General features: G+C 46.5%; 1 protein-coding gene across 1 annotated transcript in view; it reads left to right on the forward strand.

Annotated features, from left to right (window-relative positions):
• The window catches only part of LOC142558541 (uncharacterized), a 54,309-nt gene extending 40,824 nt beyond the window's left edge, over positions 1-13,485 (forward strand). Inside the window, exons 19-24 of the mRNA XM_075670673.1 lie at positions 797-936; positions 3,011-3,339; positions 4,429-4,689; positions 7,710-7,964; positions 9,205-9,249; positions 13,308-13,485. Of these exons, the coding sequence (XP_075526788.1) occupies positions 797-936; positions 3,011-3,339; positions 4,429-4,689; positions 7,710-7,964; positions 9,205-9,249; positions 13,308-13,426 (1,149 nt within the window). The 3' untranslated portion in view covers positions 13,427-13,485. The remainder of the gene's footprint in view (positions 1-796; positions 937-3,010; positions 3,340-4,428; positions 4,690-7,709; positions 7,965-9,204; positions 9,250-13,307) is intronic.
• Positions 13,486-13,849: the final 364 nt, after the last annotated feature.

Consider the following 13,849-nt stretch of genomic DNA (forward strand, 5'->3'; position numbering starts at 1 on the left):
TGGGAATCAGAGAGCAGATGAGGATAGCCGATATTCTTGTTGACATTAAGAGAAAAAAAATGTAATGCGTAGGGCAGATAACCGGTGGACCATCACAGTTACTGAACGGATGCCAAGGGAAGGGAAGCGCAGTCGAGGACGGCAGGAAATTAGGTGGGGTGATGAAATTAGGAAATTAGCAGGTGCAAGCTGTAATCGGCTATAGCACCAGACAGAGGCTAATTCGATATCGACGGGAGAGGCCTTCGTCCGACAGCGGACGCAGAATTGCCTAATGATCATCATGATCAGCAATGATACATTCAGACAACTACTGAACCCGCAGCTTTCATCATAACAAATATATTCATCTGTACATATGTCATGTAATATAATACGTGTCACATATGTGCCATGTCTTCTTTTATTTTTTTTTGTTGCTGTTGTTTCAACTTTGTTTGTTTTACTTGCTCCCGCTATGTGCGCTATTACCGTGAACCGCACTTTTCATTCCCTCCCCGACAACTCTTTGTAATGATTTAGCGTTTTTATTTGTAACACTGTTTTGCAAGCACGTGATCCTTATAAATATTTTTAGCTCTCACATTTTTTACAGCTCATATATCGGTTTTCTCATTTGTTCAACGATGCCACCCTTACTCAATGCTCCCCTTGGGGCCTGTCAAATACTTTGAAATAAATAGATAAATAAATAACCTTGGCGCGACGACTTGATAAAGATGCTAACCGGAGACCTATTAAGACGATGAACTGCTATCGCGTTTCAATGTGCGATAAGCCTTCATTCTCGTCCTAGGTGGCCACACTCGTTGCCGAAACAATAGAGTATTCCACGGGAGGACTCCGTGACATTATAGGAGACTTGAACCCCGACTCGAGGCACCAACATCAACGCAGTGAGTGCAACTACCACAGCTTTACTTCTTCTGGCACCGAGTTTACATCTCTTCGTTTTATGAGGCCGAGATTTGGTATATGTTGGTGTATATGAGACGATATCTCGTCATGTATACACGGGGTGATCATTTTTAAGCTCTCCGGAGTTTTTAAAGATCGCCTGTTGCAGAGAACATAATTCCAGTCCTCGAGCTTAATTATTCAGAGAGGCATACATTACTCGCACAAGAAATCGAAAGACATATTCAACTAAGTGACCAAAATTCACCTAATTACCTTCTATATAATTACGGCACATGTTGGAATCTACGAATTGTATCCGGTTAGCTTGCAAGGCGTATCCACTTGGAATGAATTTCCAGAATGACACCAGCTTCGGGATATGCGCCATCAAACTCACCGTAAAAATGCACTGTTGTTCCACTTACCTTTTTTTTATCGAAAAGCTATTTTATGCATTGGAGCACTGAAATGACTGGAACGCACAAGTATTTCGTTCCATCGTTTGTAAAATAATATCTCCAAACTGGAGTCGTCCTGGAAATTCAAGCGGATACGTCTTGCAAATTCGCAGGCTACAATTCGAAACTTGCTGTATATGCCGTAAAGCAATTATTTAGAAGTTAATTAGCGTATTTAATTTGATTAATATGTCTTTCGATATATTCGTTCTAGTAACGTCCGCCTCTTAGAATAATCCAGCTCAAAAATTAGGACAGAAATTACGCTACTGCCTCAGGCGATTTTCAAAAATTCCGGAAAACTTTGAAAATAATCACCCCATAGGCGGACTGCTTTGTGCGGACCGCCGTGATCAGCTGAGTTTTACCCGCCGTGGTTGCTCAGTGGCTATGGTGTTAGGCTGCTGAGCACGAGGTCGCGGGATCGAATCCCGGCCACGGCGGCCGCATTTCGATGGGGGCGAAATGCGAAAACACCCATGTACTTAGATTTAGGTGCACTTTAAAGAACCCCTGGTGGTCGAAATTTCTGGAGTCCTCCACTACGGCGTGCCTCATAATCAGAAAGTGGTTTTGGCACGTAAAACCCCATAATTTTTTAGCTGAGTTTTGTAGGCATGACACAGCGAAACCGTAGAGGGAGCGGCAGCAAGGAACGTTCGGTCGAGAAGAGTGCATGTGTGACGTCGCGCTCCCTTCTATAGTTTAATTGATGCCGCGCGTGTTTCATAAAGCAAGCGTATGTTTACTGCAGTATATAGAAGAAAAAGAAAGCAAAAATAAAATGGAAAAGCCGTGAGGTTACATCCGCTTCGCTATCCTACGCTGCAGGTGAGGGGGGAAGCGGGAAGCACAAGAAAAAAAATGAGAGGGATAAGTTAATAGAGAACAAGTGACGCGGGCGAACACACCACAGCCTTCACTGAGCAACCAAAGGCGATCCCACTCAACCCAGTCGACTTTAAAAGGGCATCAGTGTCCTTAGACCATTCATGTGCTGGTGACGCTCGCGTCATGCCCCCCCCCCTTTTTTTTTAAATTTAATGTACGCTCTGTCGTCCAGTCGGCTTGAAGCAACACGCAAAGCCTGCCTTTCATCAATAGAAGGACAGTAGATAAGGACATGTTGTAGTGACATATCGTAGGACATATTGGGGACAATATGTGCTTTGGGTCTCGCCGCAATCCCAAGAGTTGCGTAAAGCACGGTCGATACAAGCATGCCGATGCAAACAGCACAGGCGCCTGTAAAGGCGACGCCCGGCCACAAACGACACGGTATACACTGCGTGTAAAACCACCAGTCTTCGTGGAATAATTTCAATACCTCGCATCTAATTGAGCACGTGCTGTGTCACTGTCACCGCTGTACCACGGCGCAGTTACCATTGAAGACTCGGCGTGGTATACGTGGACTAACACACGCTCGTCGTCTTTAAAGACCCTTGAACAGCAGTGGGTCTGAAATGCGAGCCACGAAGACCCTGCTGTTCACTTACGCCACTCAGGCCTTATATAGCCATACTTCGACCGTCTGTTAGTCGTCTGGAGTTATAATTTGTTAATTGTTCCATAATGTTTTCTTTCCTTTTCTCTCCGCCTCTTGTGTTCTTTCCCTTCTCATGTCATCGCAAACACCTCACCTGAAGTAGCAATGCCAGGGCTGACGTTCTCAGCTTCCTTCAATCTCTTTCTTTCTCGCCCAAACTGCGTACTCGTTTTCGCGCGCGAGCAGACCGCTTCCAGCCGCCCGAAGGCTTCAGCGAGAACCTGGTGGTGACGGGGCTCAAGACGAACACGGCCTACGGCCAGTACGTGGGCTCGTTCGAGGCGCAGGACTGCGCCGACATCTGCCGCGACCGCGAGGACTGCTTCGCCTTCTCGACGTGCCTGGCCAGCAAGCGGTGCGTCGTCGGCACCGAGGCCAGGAAGCCCGCGTTCGAGGAGACAGACTTCCAGGCGGACTGCACCCTGTATACGAGTGAGTATACATTGCATGAGCGGCCAAAAAAACTGCGCGCCTCCCAAGCATCGTTTTTCCCGTGACAATCTTACACCACGTGTCGTCGTCGTCGTCGTTGTTGTTGTTATTGTCGTTGTTGATGTCGTCGTTGTTGTTGTCGTCGTCGTCGTCGTCGTCGTTATTGTTGTCGTTGTCGTCGTCGTTATTATCGTCGTCGTCGTTATTGTTGTTGTCGTTGTCGTCGTCATCGTCGTCGTTGTCGTTGTTATTGTTGTTGTTGTTGTTGTTGTTGTTGTTGGTGGTGGTGGTGGTGGTGGTGGTGGTGGTGGTGGTGGTGGTGGTGGTGGTGGTGGTGGTGGTGGTGGTGGTAGGGAGATTGAGCAGGCGTGAGTCCGCGTAAGTCGAGGTGAGCACCCGAATATACACTTGTCAATTTCGTTCCACAAAATTAAGTTTCCACTACGCGGAAAACTTATGCATATAGGTTCCCTTAGTTAGTGAGGCCTATGGGAAACGATATTAAAAGTGCACTGCCGTGGACGGCTCGAAGTTATAGGCATTTCTTATTGTGCGAAGCGGCTTGCCTTCGTTGCTCTCTTGTCTCTTTTCTTTCTTTTTTTTCTTCCCCCTTTTTCTGCTTGTTAGTCTTTGCTCGTGGTAAAATGTATCTGCTGTCATTTTTGTGTTCATCTTTAAATTATATGACCACCGTTGTCCCTCCGTGGCCATGGCGTTGAGATGCCGAGCACGAGGTGGCGGGTTCGTACCCATTACACGATGATGTCGCAATGCAAGAACGCTCGTGTAGCCACGCATTGGATGCAGATTAAAAGAAACCCGAAATGGTCAAAACCAATTTGGACCCCCATCCCTCCAAGAGCGACTACTTTTTCGAGCTCTTCGTGACGCTTACACTCGTACATTAAAAACCTAAAAAAAATTTGCACGGAGGAACCCTTGTTCTACATATCAACCCAATCTTTTAAACTATGGGCTCCTTACGCGGTCCAAGATTCCGTTGCATTTGTACTTTATAACCACATCGCTATTGGCAGTCGCTTCGCAAACAATTGGTATACATTCGTCTGTCCCTTCCCTCCGTTGCAGAGACGTACGAGAGCAAGTTCGAAGAGCTGCCCGGCATCTGCTACTCGTCCGCCGCGACCAAGTACGTGCGTGCGACCGTCGCCCCGGAATGCGCCGCCGCGTGTCTCAACGAGAAGGAGTTCGCGTGCAAGGCGTTCGACTTCTGCCTGACCCCGCGCGAGGACAAGCCCGCGTGCCGCCTACAGGACAGGAGCATCCTCGAGGTCGACACCAGCACCGACGTCGACCGAAGCGGCGCCGAGGCGTGCAGTCACTACACACGTGAGATCACGGTTTTTTTTTTTTTCAAATGCTTCCGATCGAGACACCGTAGAGCAGTCTTTCTCGAACGTTTCCAGTACGCGTGACCCCCTTTTAGTTATACAAAACTTATCATGACATCCTCCCTCCGTTTTTTTTTTTATAAGCATTATGAAAATTTACTCTTTACAGCGAAGCTGCTAGCCTCTCGGTGGTCGGAATTTTTCGCATTCTTCCGTGAATAAAAAATTATCATCAGCAATGACTCGTACATCCGTAAGCAAGCAAAAAATGCAATGGCTCATACCGTAAGGCAGAGTCTACAAGCGCTCCCCAAAGTGAAACGAACAGTGCATACATTCACTGAAATCACCCATGCCACACAAAGAACAGCATACGTTTCAATAAGGAACAAGCTCAAAACAAGCATCTGAACCATCAATAAACCATTGCATACGCCCCTCAGCAGTTGCAGTAGTGGTTTTGCAAGAGCTTTGCTGGAAATCCACTTTCGCAAGGACGGGATGGCGAGTCAATTCTTAAGGCGAAAGCCGTAAGGGGCTCGTACCCCCGATGGGCTTGACAAAAAAAAAAACGCGTCGTCCGGTCCAATGGTACGAAAACTATGGTCATCAGCAATGACCCATACCCCCCTAAAAGCAAGCAAAAAATGCAATGGCTCATACTCGTAATGCAGAGCCTACAAGCATTGAACAAGGGGAAGCGTACAGTGCACACATTCATTGGAATTACGCATACGACGCACAGAAACGCGGCGTCTAGTCGAGTGGTACAGAAAAGAACCACGTGACCTACTCAACGGCTCATACCCCCGTTAGCAATGGCTACATACCCCTTTAAGGCTGAGGCTACAATGCGCTAGTGCATACAATCATTGAAATCACCAATACAACGCACAGAACGGCAAACGTTTCGATCACCTGCTGAGAGGATGCAACGTAAAATCCAAGAGAAACGTCTTTGGCTCGAGTCTGACACCGCTGTACGAGCGCGCTAAGCCGAAGCTAAGCGTCGAAAACGAGCCGAAAGAAGCCGAACTGCGAAAGCAACTACGTGACGATGCGAGACGGCACATTATCAAGTGTGCAGCAGGCTTTCGCCTTCACGTGTTACCGGAGTGTTAACATGCCACCGGATTTTTTCCGTGATGCGGACACATTTACATTTTGACTTATTTAAGAGACATTAACCGCACCAGAACGAGCCACCAAAAATACTTGTTAGTGTTTTTTAACAAAGGTCTACTTAATCAGGTATCTTAATGAGAAGGGTGTATTTCCTTTCTAGATACAACCGTATCCGCTGAACACTAATGCTACAGTTTCGGTGAAACAAATAAAACTGGCTCTAGTTGGGGGGCCGCGTTCAGTTGAAGTTTTCTTTGTGGCAACCGAAGGTTTTAGATCGCCGTTTGCATTGCTGTATCGCCGTTCATCTTGTGGCCAAAACTGATATTACACTCTGCATGGTAAGCGCCATTTTAGGAGTGATATATGTGCTTATATGACTCTTTCAAAAATACGGCGTTCAGAGAGCATGGACACCGAGACTGAAAATTGATTTCTGTACTAGCAAGCAGAGTGTACGTACAGGATGTCCCAACTATCGCGCACCAAAATTTTAAAAATTAGCAAATGCCACGTAGCTGGGCAGAGCCAAGACAATGTCGTTTGTCATCGCTTGGAGATGCTCAGGTTACTTTTCGCATTCCGCTAATTACATAACTACTCTTAATTAATCAACTTCTGAAATATTATAATTGTATCAAAAGTGTCAATGAGAAAATTGTGGAGCGACATGAAAGACTGCCGATACAGCTTTCTGTTGCTCAATACATGCTACATAAACGTGTTTTTCCGAGTTCCTCCGAGCTGCGATACAACGGGCTCGAAACATCGCCGGAATCATCTTAGGGACCCTGGACTGAGGGTTCCTCTCACACTGCTCTCGCCGTTCAAATATTATTAATAAAGATATTTTACTCCCTCTCTCCGAGCGAATACAAGCAAAATTGCCGCGCGACTGGCCGCTCGAGACACTTGCCATGTATTCGCGGGTCTCCCGTTCATTACATTACGAGGGTCTCGAATCCGGCAACAGTGATGCCTTCAGGCGCTATGCGTGGGTTTATTCACCAGTTGCCGTCACCTAAATAGAACACGTACTCGTGACGCCTGCGGCAAAAAGGGTGTTTCACATCCACCACCAAGGTTCCCTAAGTGGTGGTGCTGGCTGACATTCCCAGGGTTGGTTCTAGTAGTAAAGTGGATGGGAAAACGGCGACGGGGTTTATCGATTGGTAAGAGCATCACACGTGTAATGGGAAGACGTGGGTTCGTATCCAACCTGCGGCCAGTTTTCTTTTTCCAGTTTCATCTACATTTACTTATCATTCCTTTAATTCAAATAGTAAGTACAAATAATTTCCCCTATGTTGTCCGTAGCGTCTTTGTTGGTTGACTTCCTATGACTAAGCTACAATGTAACTCGTACGTCAGCGCTTACAGCTACGAAGCCGCTGCTGCGTTACGCAATTAAAAAAAAAGACCGGATTGTGCACAAAATGTGACTGCGTGATATTGTGCACTACGTGACGTTGTGTTCCTCTTTATACTACGTATGTGACACTGACAATATGTGGCGCCTTGACAAACTGTGCGACAGCGCCTGCCCAGATGGTCTTATATCGCTTTTTTTTTCCCGTTTTATATCTCGTGCTCTTGTTTTCCTTTAACAAGTACAAGGCAGCCAACTGGAGACGTTGTCCTTACTTTCTTTTATCCCTTTCTTTCTATGTTGATCTATCTATCTATCTATCTATCTATCTATCTATCTATCTATCTATCTATCTATCTATCTATCTATCTATCTATCTATCTATCTATCTATCTATCTATCTATCTATCTGTCTGTCTGTCTGTCTGTCTGTCTATCCATGCATCCACCTCTCTCTCTCTCTCAGCTAAGTTCACTAGTGAGCGCTGGTAACACAACCTCGCGCTGGTACCCCGGTGTCGCAGGCAAGCACATCAGCGACTACCGCAAGGAACGCCGGGTCCGCCTGCTGGGCACTCCGCGCACGGTGATCAAGAAGGTATCCGAGGCCGAGTGCGCGCGCAATTGTTGGGAAGCGAGCTTCCGCTGCGACAGGTTCGACCACTGCGCCGGCAAGCGGGAGCTGGGAAAGGGCGACTGCCTGCTCTACGACGGCGACCAGGGACCGTACGGGACCGTCATGTCGCCCGTCTGCAACTCCTACAACTACACGGGAAACTGTGAGTGCGCGGAACAATCGATCTATCATGGCCTCTTCGAGGCGGTAAATTCCTGTAGAAGGATCGACATTTGGGAGAGTTGGTACTGGCTGAACATCCTGAAGGGGCAGCGCAATATGACCAAGACAGAAGGCAGGAACACACAGAACCTGTGTCTGTTCTTGCCTTCTGTCTTCGTCATATTGCGCTGCCCCTTCAAGAAGTAAATTCCTTGCTATGAAGAGGTTTAGAATCTTTTTTAACACTTCAGCGTGGTTTAGCGAACAAACGTGAATCAAGAGCGAAAAGCAAGGAAAAATCACGGAAGCTAGCCAGACGTACGCCCGGTTTGCTACCCTGCACCGGGAGAAGAGAGGATAAAGGAGCCAAAAGAGAGAGAAAAGGGGAGAGCGAGAGAGAGCACTCATCATGCGCAGACTTCATGGTGCTCAGCTAGTATATAAACGACCGCAGAGCCCAGTCGACTTCAAGTGCTGTAGAATGTTATTACAGCTGGCTCTCACTGGGATGCAAAAGGACATTTGGGCACCTAGTGTGGTGCGCTGCACAGATGACTGATTACAAGCTATCTTTCCAGCTATCAGCTATCACAAGCTATCTACAATATGCCGACCGCAGCATCTTCGTTTCTGGCACTTCGGTGTTCGGAACGTTGGGCTCGTAAAGGGTGCGCATAGCTGTTCCTCAGAAATGTGGGGAAGCTCTTGAAGGAGCATCTTCCTAGTTACTGAAGGGGGTAACAAGAGCTTGCCGCATTTGTTAGCAAGAATTGAGCGAGTAGCTTTAGTTGGCGACGGTCACGGTAAAAGCAAATTGGACCGTAAAGTAATAAGGTTCTCGTCAATTTCGGTGGCGATGCGTCTTCTCTCTATCTCTACGCTTCAAAACTACCTCATTCGAAACTTCGGTTATGCGAGCGCCGACTTCTATACCTCTGCTGTTTTCACGGTAGCGAGCAGTTAAAACAAGTCATCAGCGAGAAGTAGGAATTTTACCGTCTCGTTCTCATCTCTCTATGTCTTTGCTTCATCGTGGTTTTAGTGAGATTAGCCAATTAGTTACCAAAACTCTAGAAACGTATGTAACTGCGAATTTCAATCTTTACGATTTCCGTTTCATGTAAAAAAAAAGCCAAATTTGCTTAACGTACGCGCTTACGGCTAAACAACAAGACACTTCAGAGTCTCTTAATTTTCACGTGGATTTTCTGTTCACTAACCTCCATGCTCTTTTTCTCTAGACAACGCCCCGCTAGCAAGAGCGCCTGAGGCACTCCACAGCAATGGTACGTATATAACATGGGTGCGCTTACCGTCATAGATTTAATATAAACAACTCTAGAGACAAAGCTGCCCATAGCGGCCATGCATTGAAGTCGGCAAACACAAGGGCGCCGCCATGTTGCTACTCCGTGCAGGCGCGCGCAGGCGCAGACGATGAAACGAGATTCAGACGAGCGGCCCTCGGTGTTGTAGCGCCATCTAGTTCAAGCGCCTGCAAACTCTCAGTTTAACTAGCCGTAAAATCCTTCTGAAAAATATACGGACTGAGCTTTACACGCTGTCCTTACGTACGTGCTACTTGGTAGTGCTTGTTTATGCGTAACATTTTGAATATTTCTAGCGTTACAAAAATGAGTCGTAGCAACATGGCGGCGCCTGAGCGGCTGCCACTTCTTTCGTTCGGCTTTTCCTCTGGAGTTTAGTATAGAAACTCTATGGTTCACCACGCTTTCTAAGTGAGTCACCTAGTATCCCAGTTATCGCGCCTCGAGCTAATCCACTCGTACTTCGTCCTCTAACTAGTACCTCCTGCGCACGAAGCCTTTTTCGACTTTTCTGCAAGGCACATTAGTCTCAACGAAGTAACTCCGCATGCTGTGTGTGCGCTATGCGCCTGCCGTGTATCCCGCCTGTGTGTCATTTCTTTTATAGCCGCGCATTCACGTGGAGTGGCATGTGATAGATGTGTCGCCAGCAGAACCTCTCCACTTTTCAATAAAGAGCCTCCCTCTTTCTTAGAGCAACGTCCACGGCTCATTGTACATAGTTTTCACTGACGCCATCGTGGCCGCCATATTGGGGTACTAATATGTCGAGAAGCTTCGTAAACAAGAAAAGTAACGGCACGATAACAGAACAGGCGCGCCTTGCACAGAGTTTCCAATTGATGACAGTGACAATCTAGTGAAAATCAGTCGCGGTTAAAAAAGCAATGCGATTTCCTGGGAGCTGATATGGTTCATTGACGTCATAGCCGCCGCCATGTTTGAGTACTAGCGTAGAGTTTCACACAATAATTAATAATCACATTATTATTATTATTATTATTATTATTATTATTATTATTATTATTATTATTATTATTATTAGTCTAAACTTTGTCCTTCCAGCTTCAAACAGCTTCGTGACTTCGTAAAGCGGTCATTTTCAACGAAGTACTGCGTAACAAATACTTTTTTAAGGTTTTTAAGATATTCCGACGGGAGGATTCGAACACAAGACCTCTAGCACAGAAGCCGATATTGAAGTGATTACGCGACGGACGCACGCGTCGACAAGCCGCATAGAACGCACTCATGAATTTCATTCCTCGCGGGTGAACTAGCGCGTTGAGACGCTTGGCGCGTTTCGAATTGGTTACATCTACCGGCTGAGCCGCTGCTATTATAGTAAGATGCAACTTAAAAAACAGCAGTTGGCGGCCAAGGCACACGGACCGCGCGGGATCGTGTTACTCCGCCAGCCAATCACAGAAGTCACTACAATCGTTCTCATGCGACCTTTCCACAATGAAGTCGTACTTGATACCTCCGGAGCCATAGAGTTTCTCACTATAACACCTAGAGGGTAATCTGGCGCCACCGTCTATGGGAGTTTCTTAAGGGGGCACCGTGCCGTCATGGGAATGACGATATATGTGTCTGCGAGGCTCGCGTTGGCTGGTGTTGTAAGAGGCTTCGTGTAAAACGTGGATATGGCTACGCAAATAACGCGTTCTCAAAGTAATATCTTCATAAAATGTTTCCATTCACGCATATTACATCTTTACTCACCCACAATGCATGACCAAGTGAAGAAAAGCATGAACAGATGACCAACTGTTTCAAAGCGAGCGCGAACCTTGTCGTCTGTCCTCCTCCAACGTTAGCGGCCCGCTGATACTTTTTACGTAACATGTAGTCGTACACACAATAACAAATTCTCATAGTTAAACAAAACATGTTTTCGCGTAATAATAAAGCTAAAACAGCTTTTCACGTACTGTTTTAATAGAAAATGAATCACTGTGATAGACGGAACGGTACTTGCCAAGCGCGTCTTCGAGGTATCCTGTCTCTACGAGAACGATGCCAATCCGAAGTCACAATATACTGGCATTCCCATGCGTACCACAGCGCAGCAGCGCCAGATTTCCCTCTAGGTGATATAGTGAGAAACTCTATGTCCGGAGCATCTGCTGTTCTTGAGTCTTTTCATCGGCAGAAGCGATGAGGTGCGCAAAAGACATGGATAAAGTGCTTGGAGTCTGAGGATTTCACTCTTCAAAAGCCCGCGGTACAGCTCATTTCACTGCTGGGCCCGTTTTACTCATGAAGCTTCACTGCCAACTGAAGTGAAACTTTACAATAGATTGCAGCGAAGCAAGCGTTTTATTTCAGTTCAATAAAGAATTAAGTTTTCACCGTTTCACTATAATAGACGATTGAAAACGTATAAAATTACGCCCTTATAATGTAATTTTATGGTCACCGCCTTATTTAGGTAACAGGGAAAGCTTGAAGTACGAACTATTTGTAGCCTCGCGGAGCAACAGTGGTTGGCGGTTATGAAGACGTGGGCGGAGTTGTATCCGACTATAGTAGCACATTGTGCATGTCCGAAGAGTCTTCTGCATTTGGAAAAGTATAGATTGCCATGACATTTGGACACTGAAGACAGATAAAGCGCAATGAACAAAGCCACATCCGAATCCACAAGCATGAAGATCAGACAAATCCATATGTGCTACCCTCACTCCCATAGTGGTTGAACGATTGCAGCGCCAGAGTTCCCTCTAGTGACTATTGTAGAAAACTCTATGGCTACTAGCCCCAAAGTAACGGTGTCTCGCACGGTGAAAAAACGGCGTTATTAACGTCACGGGAAAGCTATCGATACGATCGTTACCTTCGCCAGCAAAGGTGCATATGGTCACGTGTGCGCTGTTTTTCCCGGTGACCGCTTTTCACCGGCTAACGCAACAGTACCATGACGCCGCACGTTACCATAATACGTCACCATCAAATATTTTCGCGTGCTTGGACCGTTATTAGAATTTCTAGAATGCCACTAGACATGGGGCCTCCGGTTCATGTTGAAACGCAATGTACCTGTTGTTTATTAATGAAATATTCCCCTGGAGCCGAATAGATGCTATCCAAGTATTATGACGTCACACAGAGTTAGCGCGGAAACTTCGATATTGTCTTTCGTTCTCGCGTCTTGTCTGGCTTGTACCAACAGTCTGATCGCGGTAAGCGGTGACGTTACTGGTATCCCATAGTTGTAATTTACAAATACAGCTAGATTAGCTAAGTTAACAACTTCTCTTTTAAAGGGACCGCTAAAGTAAAATGTTAAGTAGAGTATAGATGGAAAAGTTAGACTCCTGTAATAACGAATTCGTCTTTGGTATTGAGAACAGAGCATGTCGTAGGCGATGACGTCAATGGAAAATCAGAGTGGCGCCACCTGTTGTAGAATATATGGCACCTCTTTTGTGACGTCACCACAGGCTGATTCTCTGAGAGCGCCATAGACGGAGATCACGCGAGATTACGCCAACTCTTACTCTCTTTTCTCTCTTTCTCTTGCGGCACAGGCGGTTCAAATTGGGCAGCAACAACCCAGCACCTCGGAGATAATTGCCTACGCAACAAAGTAACATACTGGCACACAGGAAACGATGACATACATTCGCACACAGAAAATGGTGATAGGCTTCTAGACGAAGAATCTAGCGATCTAGCTCGATTTATTATTTTCCTCTCCTGTCTCCTTCGATGATGTTCAAGAGACCGCTGAGCATCGAGCTTATTCTCGCACCAGCTATTCATGGTTGTGTAGCGTTACATCGTCAACTCCACCCGGGCTGCGTCCAGGTTGGAACACAAACTTTTGTTTGCGCAGTTACTAAACAAACAAGAAACCAAGCCACAACCCCAGGTGGCCCAAATAATTGGGAGCCGCTGCTCCGGTGCTGTGGCATCTCTCGTTGCCCCTGAATTGATTTGCACTATTATGAATCCGATTGACGACGAATCGACAGATCAATAAATTCCTTGTCTTTGCTTTCTTGCAGCGAAGGCCGCCGGCCTGTCTTTCTTCATGATATTCGTGGGCATCGGCATCGTTGTGGCGGCGCTGTTCGCATACGGCTTCTACAAGAGCAGACGGGCCACCACCAGCCAAGAAGAATGAGAAGAGAAAAGAAAACTCGCGAAAACGCAATCATAAATGAATATTTATTTATACCAAGACCCGGCCTCTTCCTACCAACATCCTGCACCCGAGTGTTCGCTTCGGGTCAGTAGCTGCTTCTTCTATCTTGACAGGTATTTCACACACGACAGCTGCAGATGTCGTCACAATCGGAAACGTACGCGAGCACACCCGTGAGCGAATGACACAGGCACAAAAGATCCGGCGAAAAATGAAATAATTTCGTCGTAATTATTGGGTACTAAGCGTGGCATTTGCAAATGTGCTGCTGTATTCGCAACGTCAAGTTTGCACTGCAGTCCTCACTACCAAATTATTCGTCGCCGCATACCATATTATTTATTTATTTATCGAGACCCTCTGGTCCGTACGCCTTTTGCGCCCTTCAGAGAGAGGAGAAAA

The sequence above is a fragment of the Dermacentor variabilis genome, chromosome 9 (assembly GCF_050947875.1).
Source record: "Dermacentor variabilis isolate Ectoservices chromosome 9, ASM5094787v1, whole genome shotgun sequence".
Classification (NCBI taxonomy): domain Eukaryota; kingdom Metazoa; phylum Arthropoda; class Arachnida; order Ixodida; family Ixodidae; genus Dermacentor; species Dermacentor variabilis.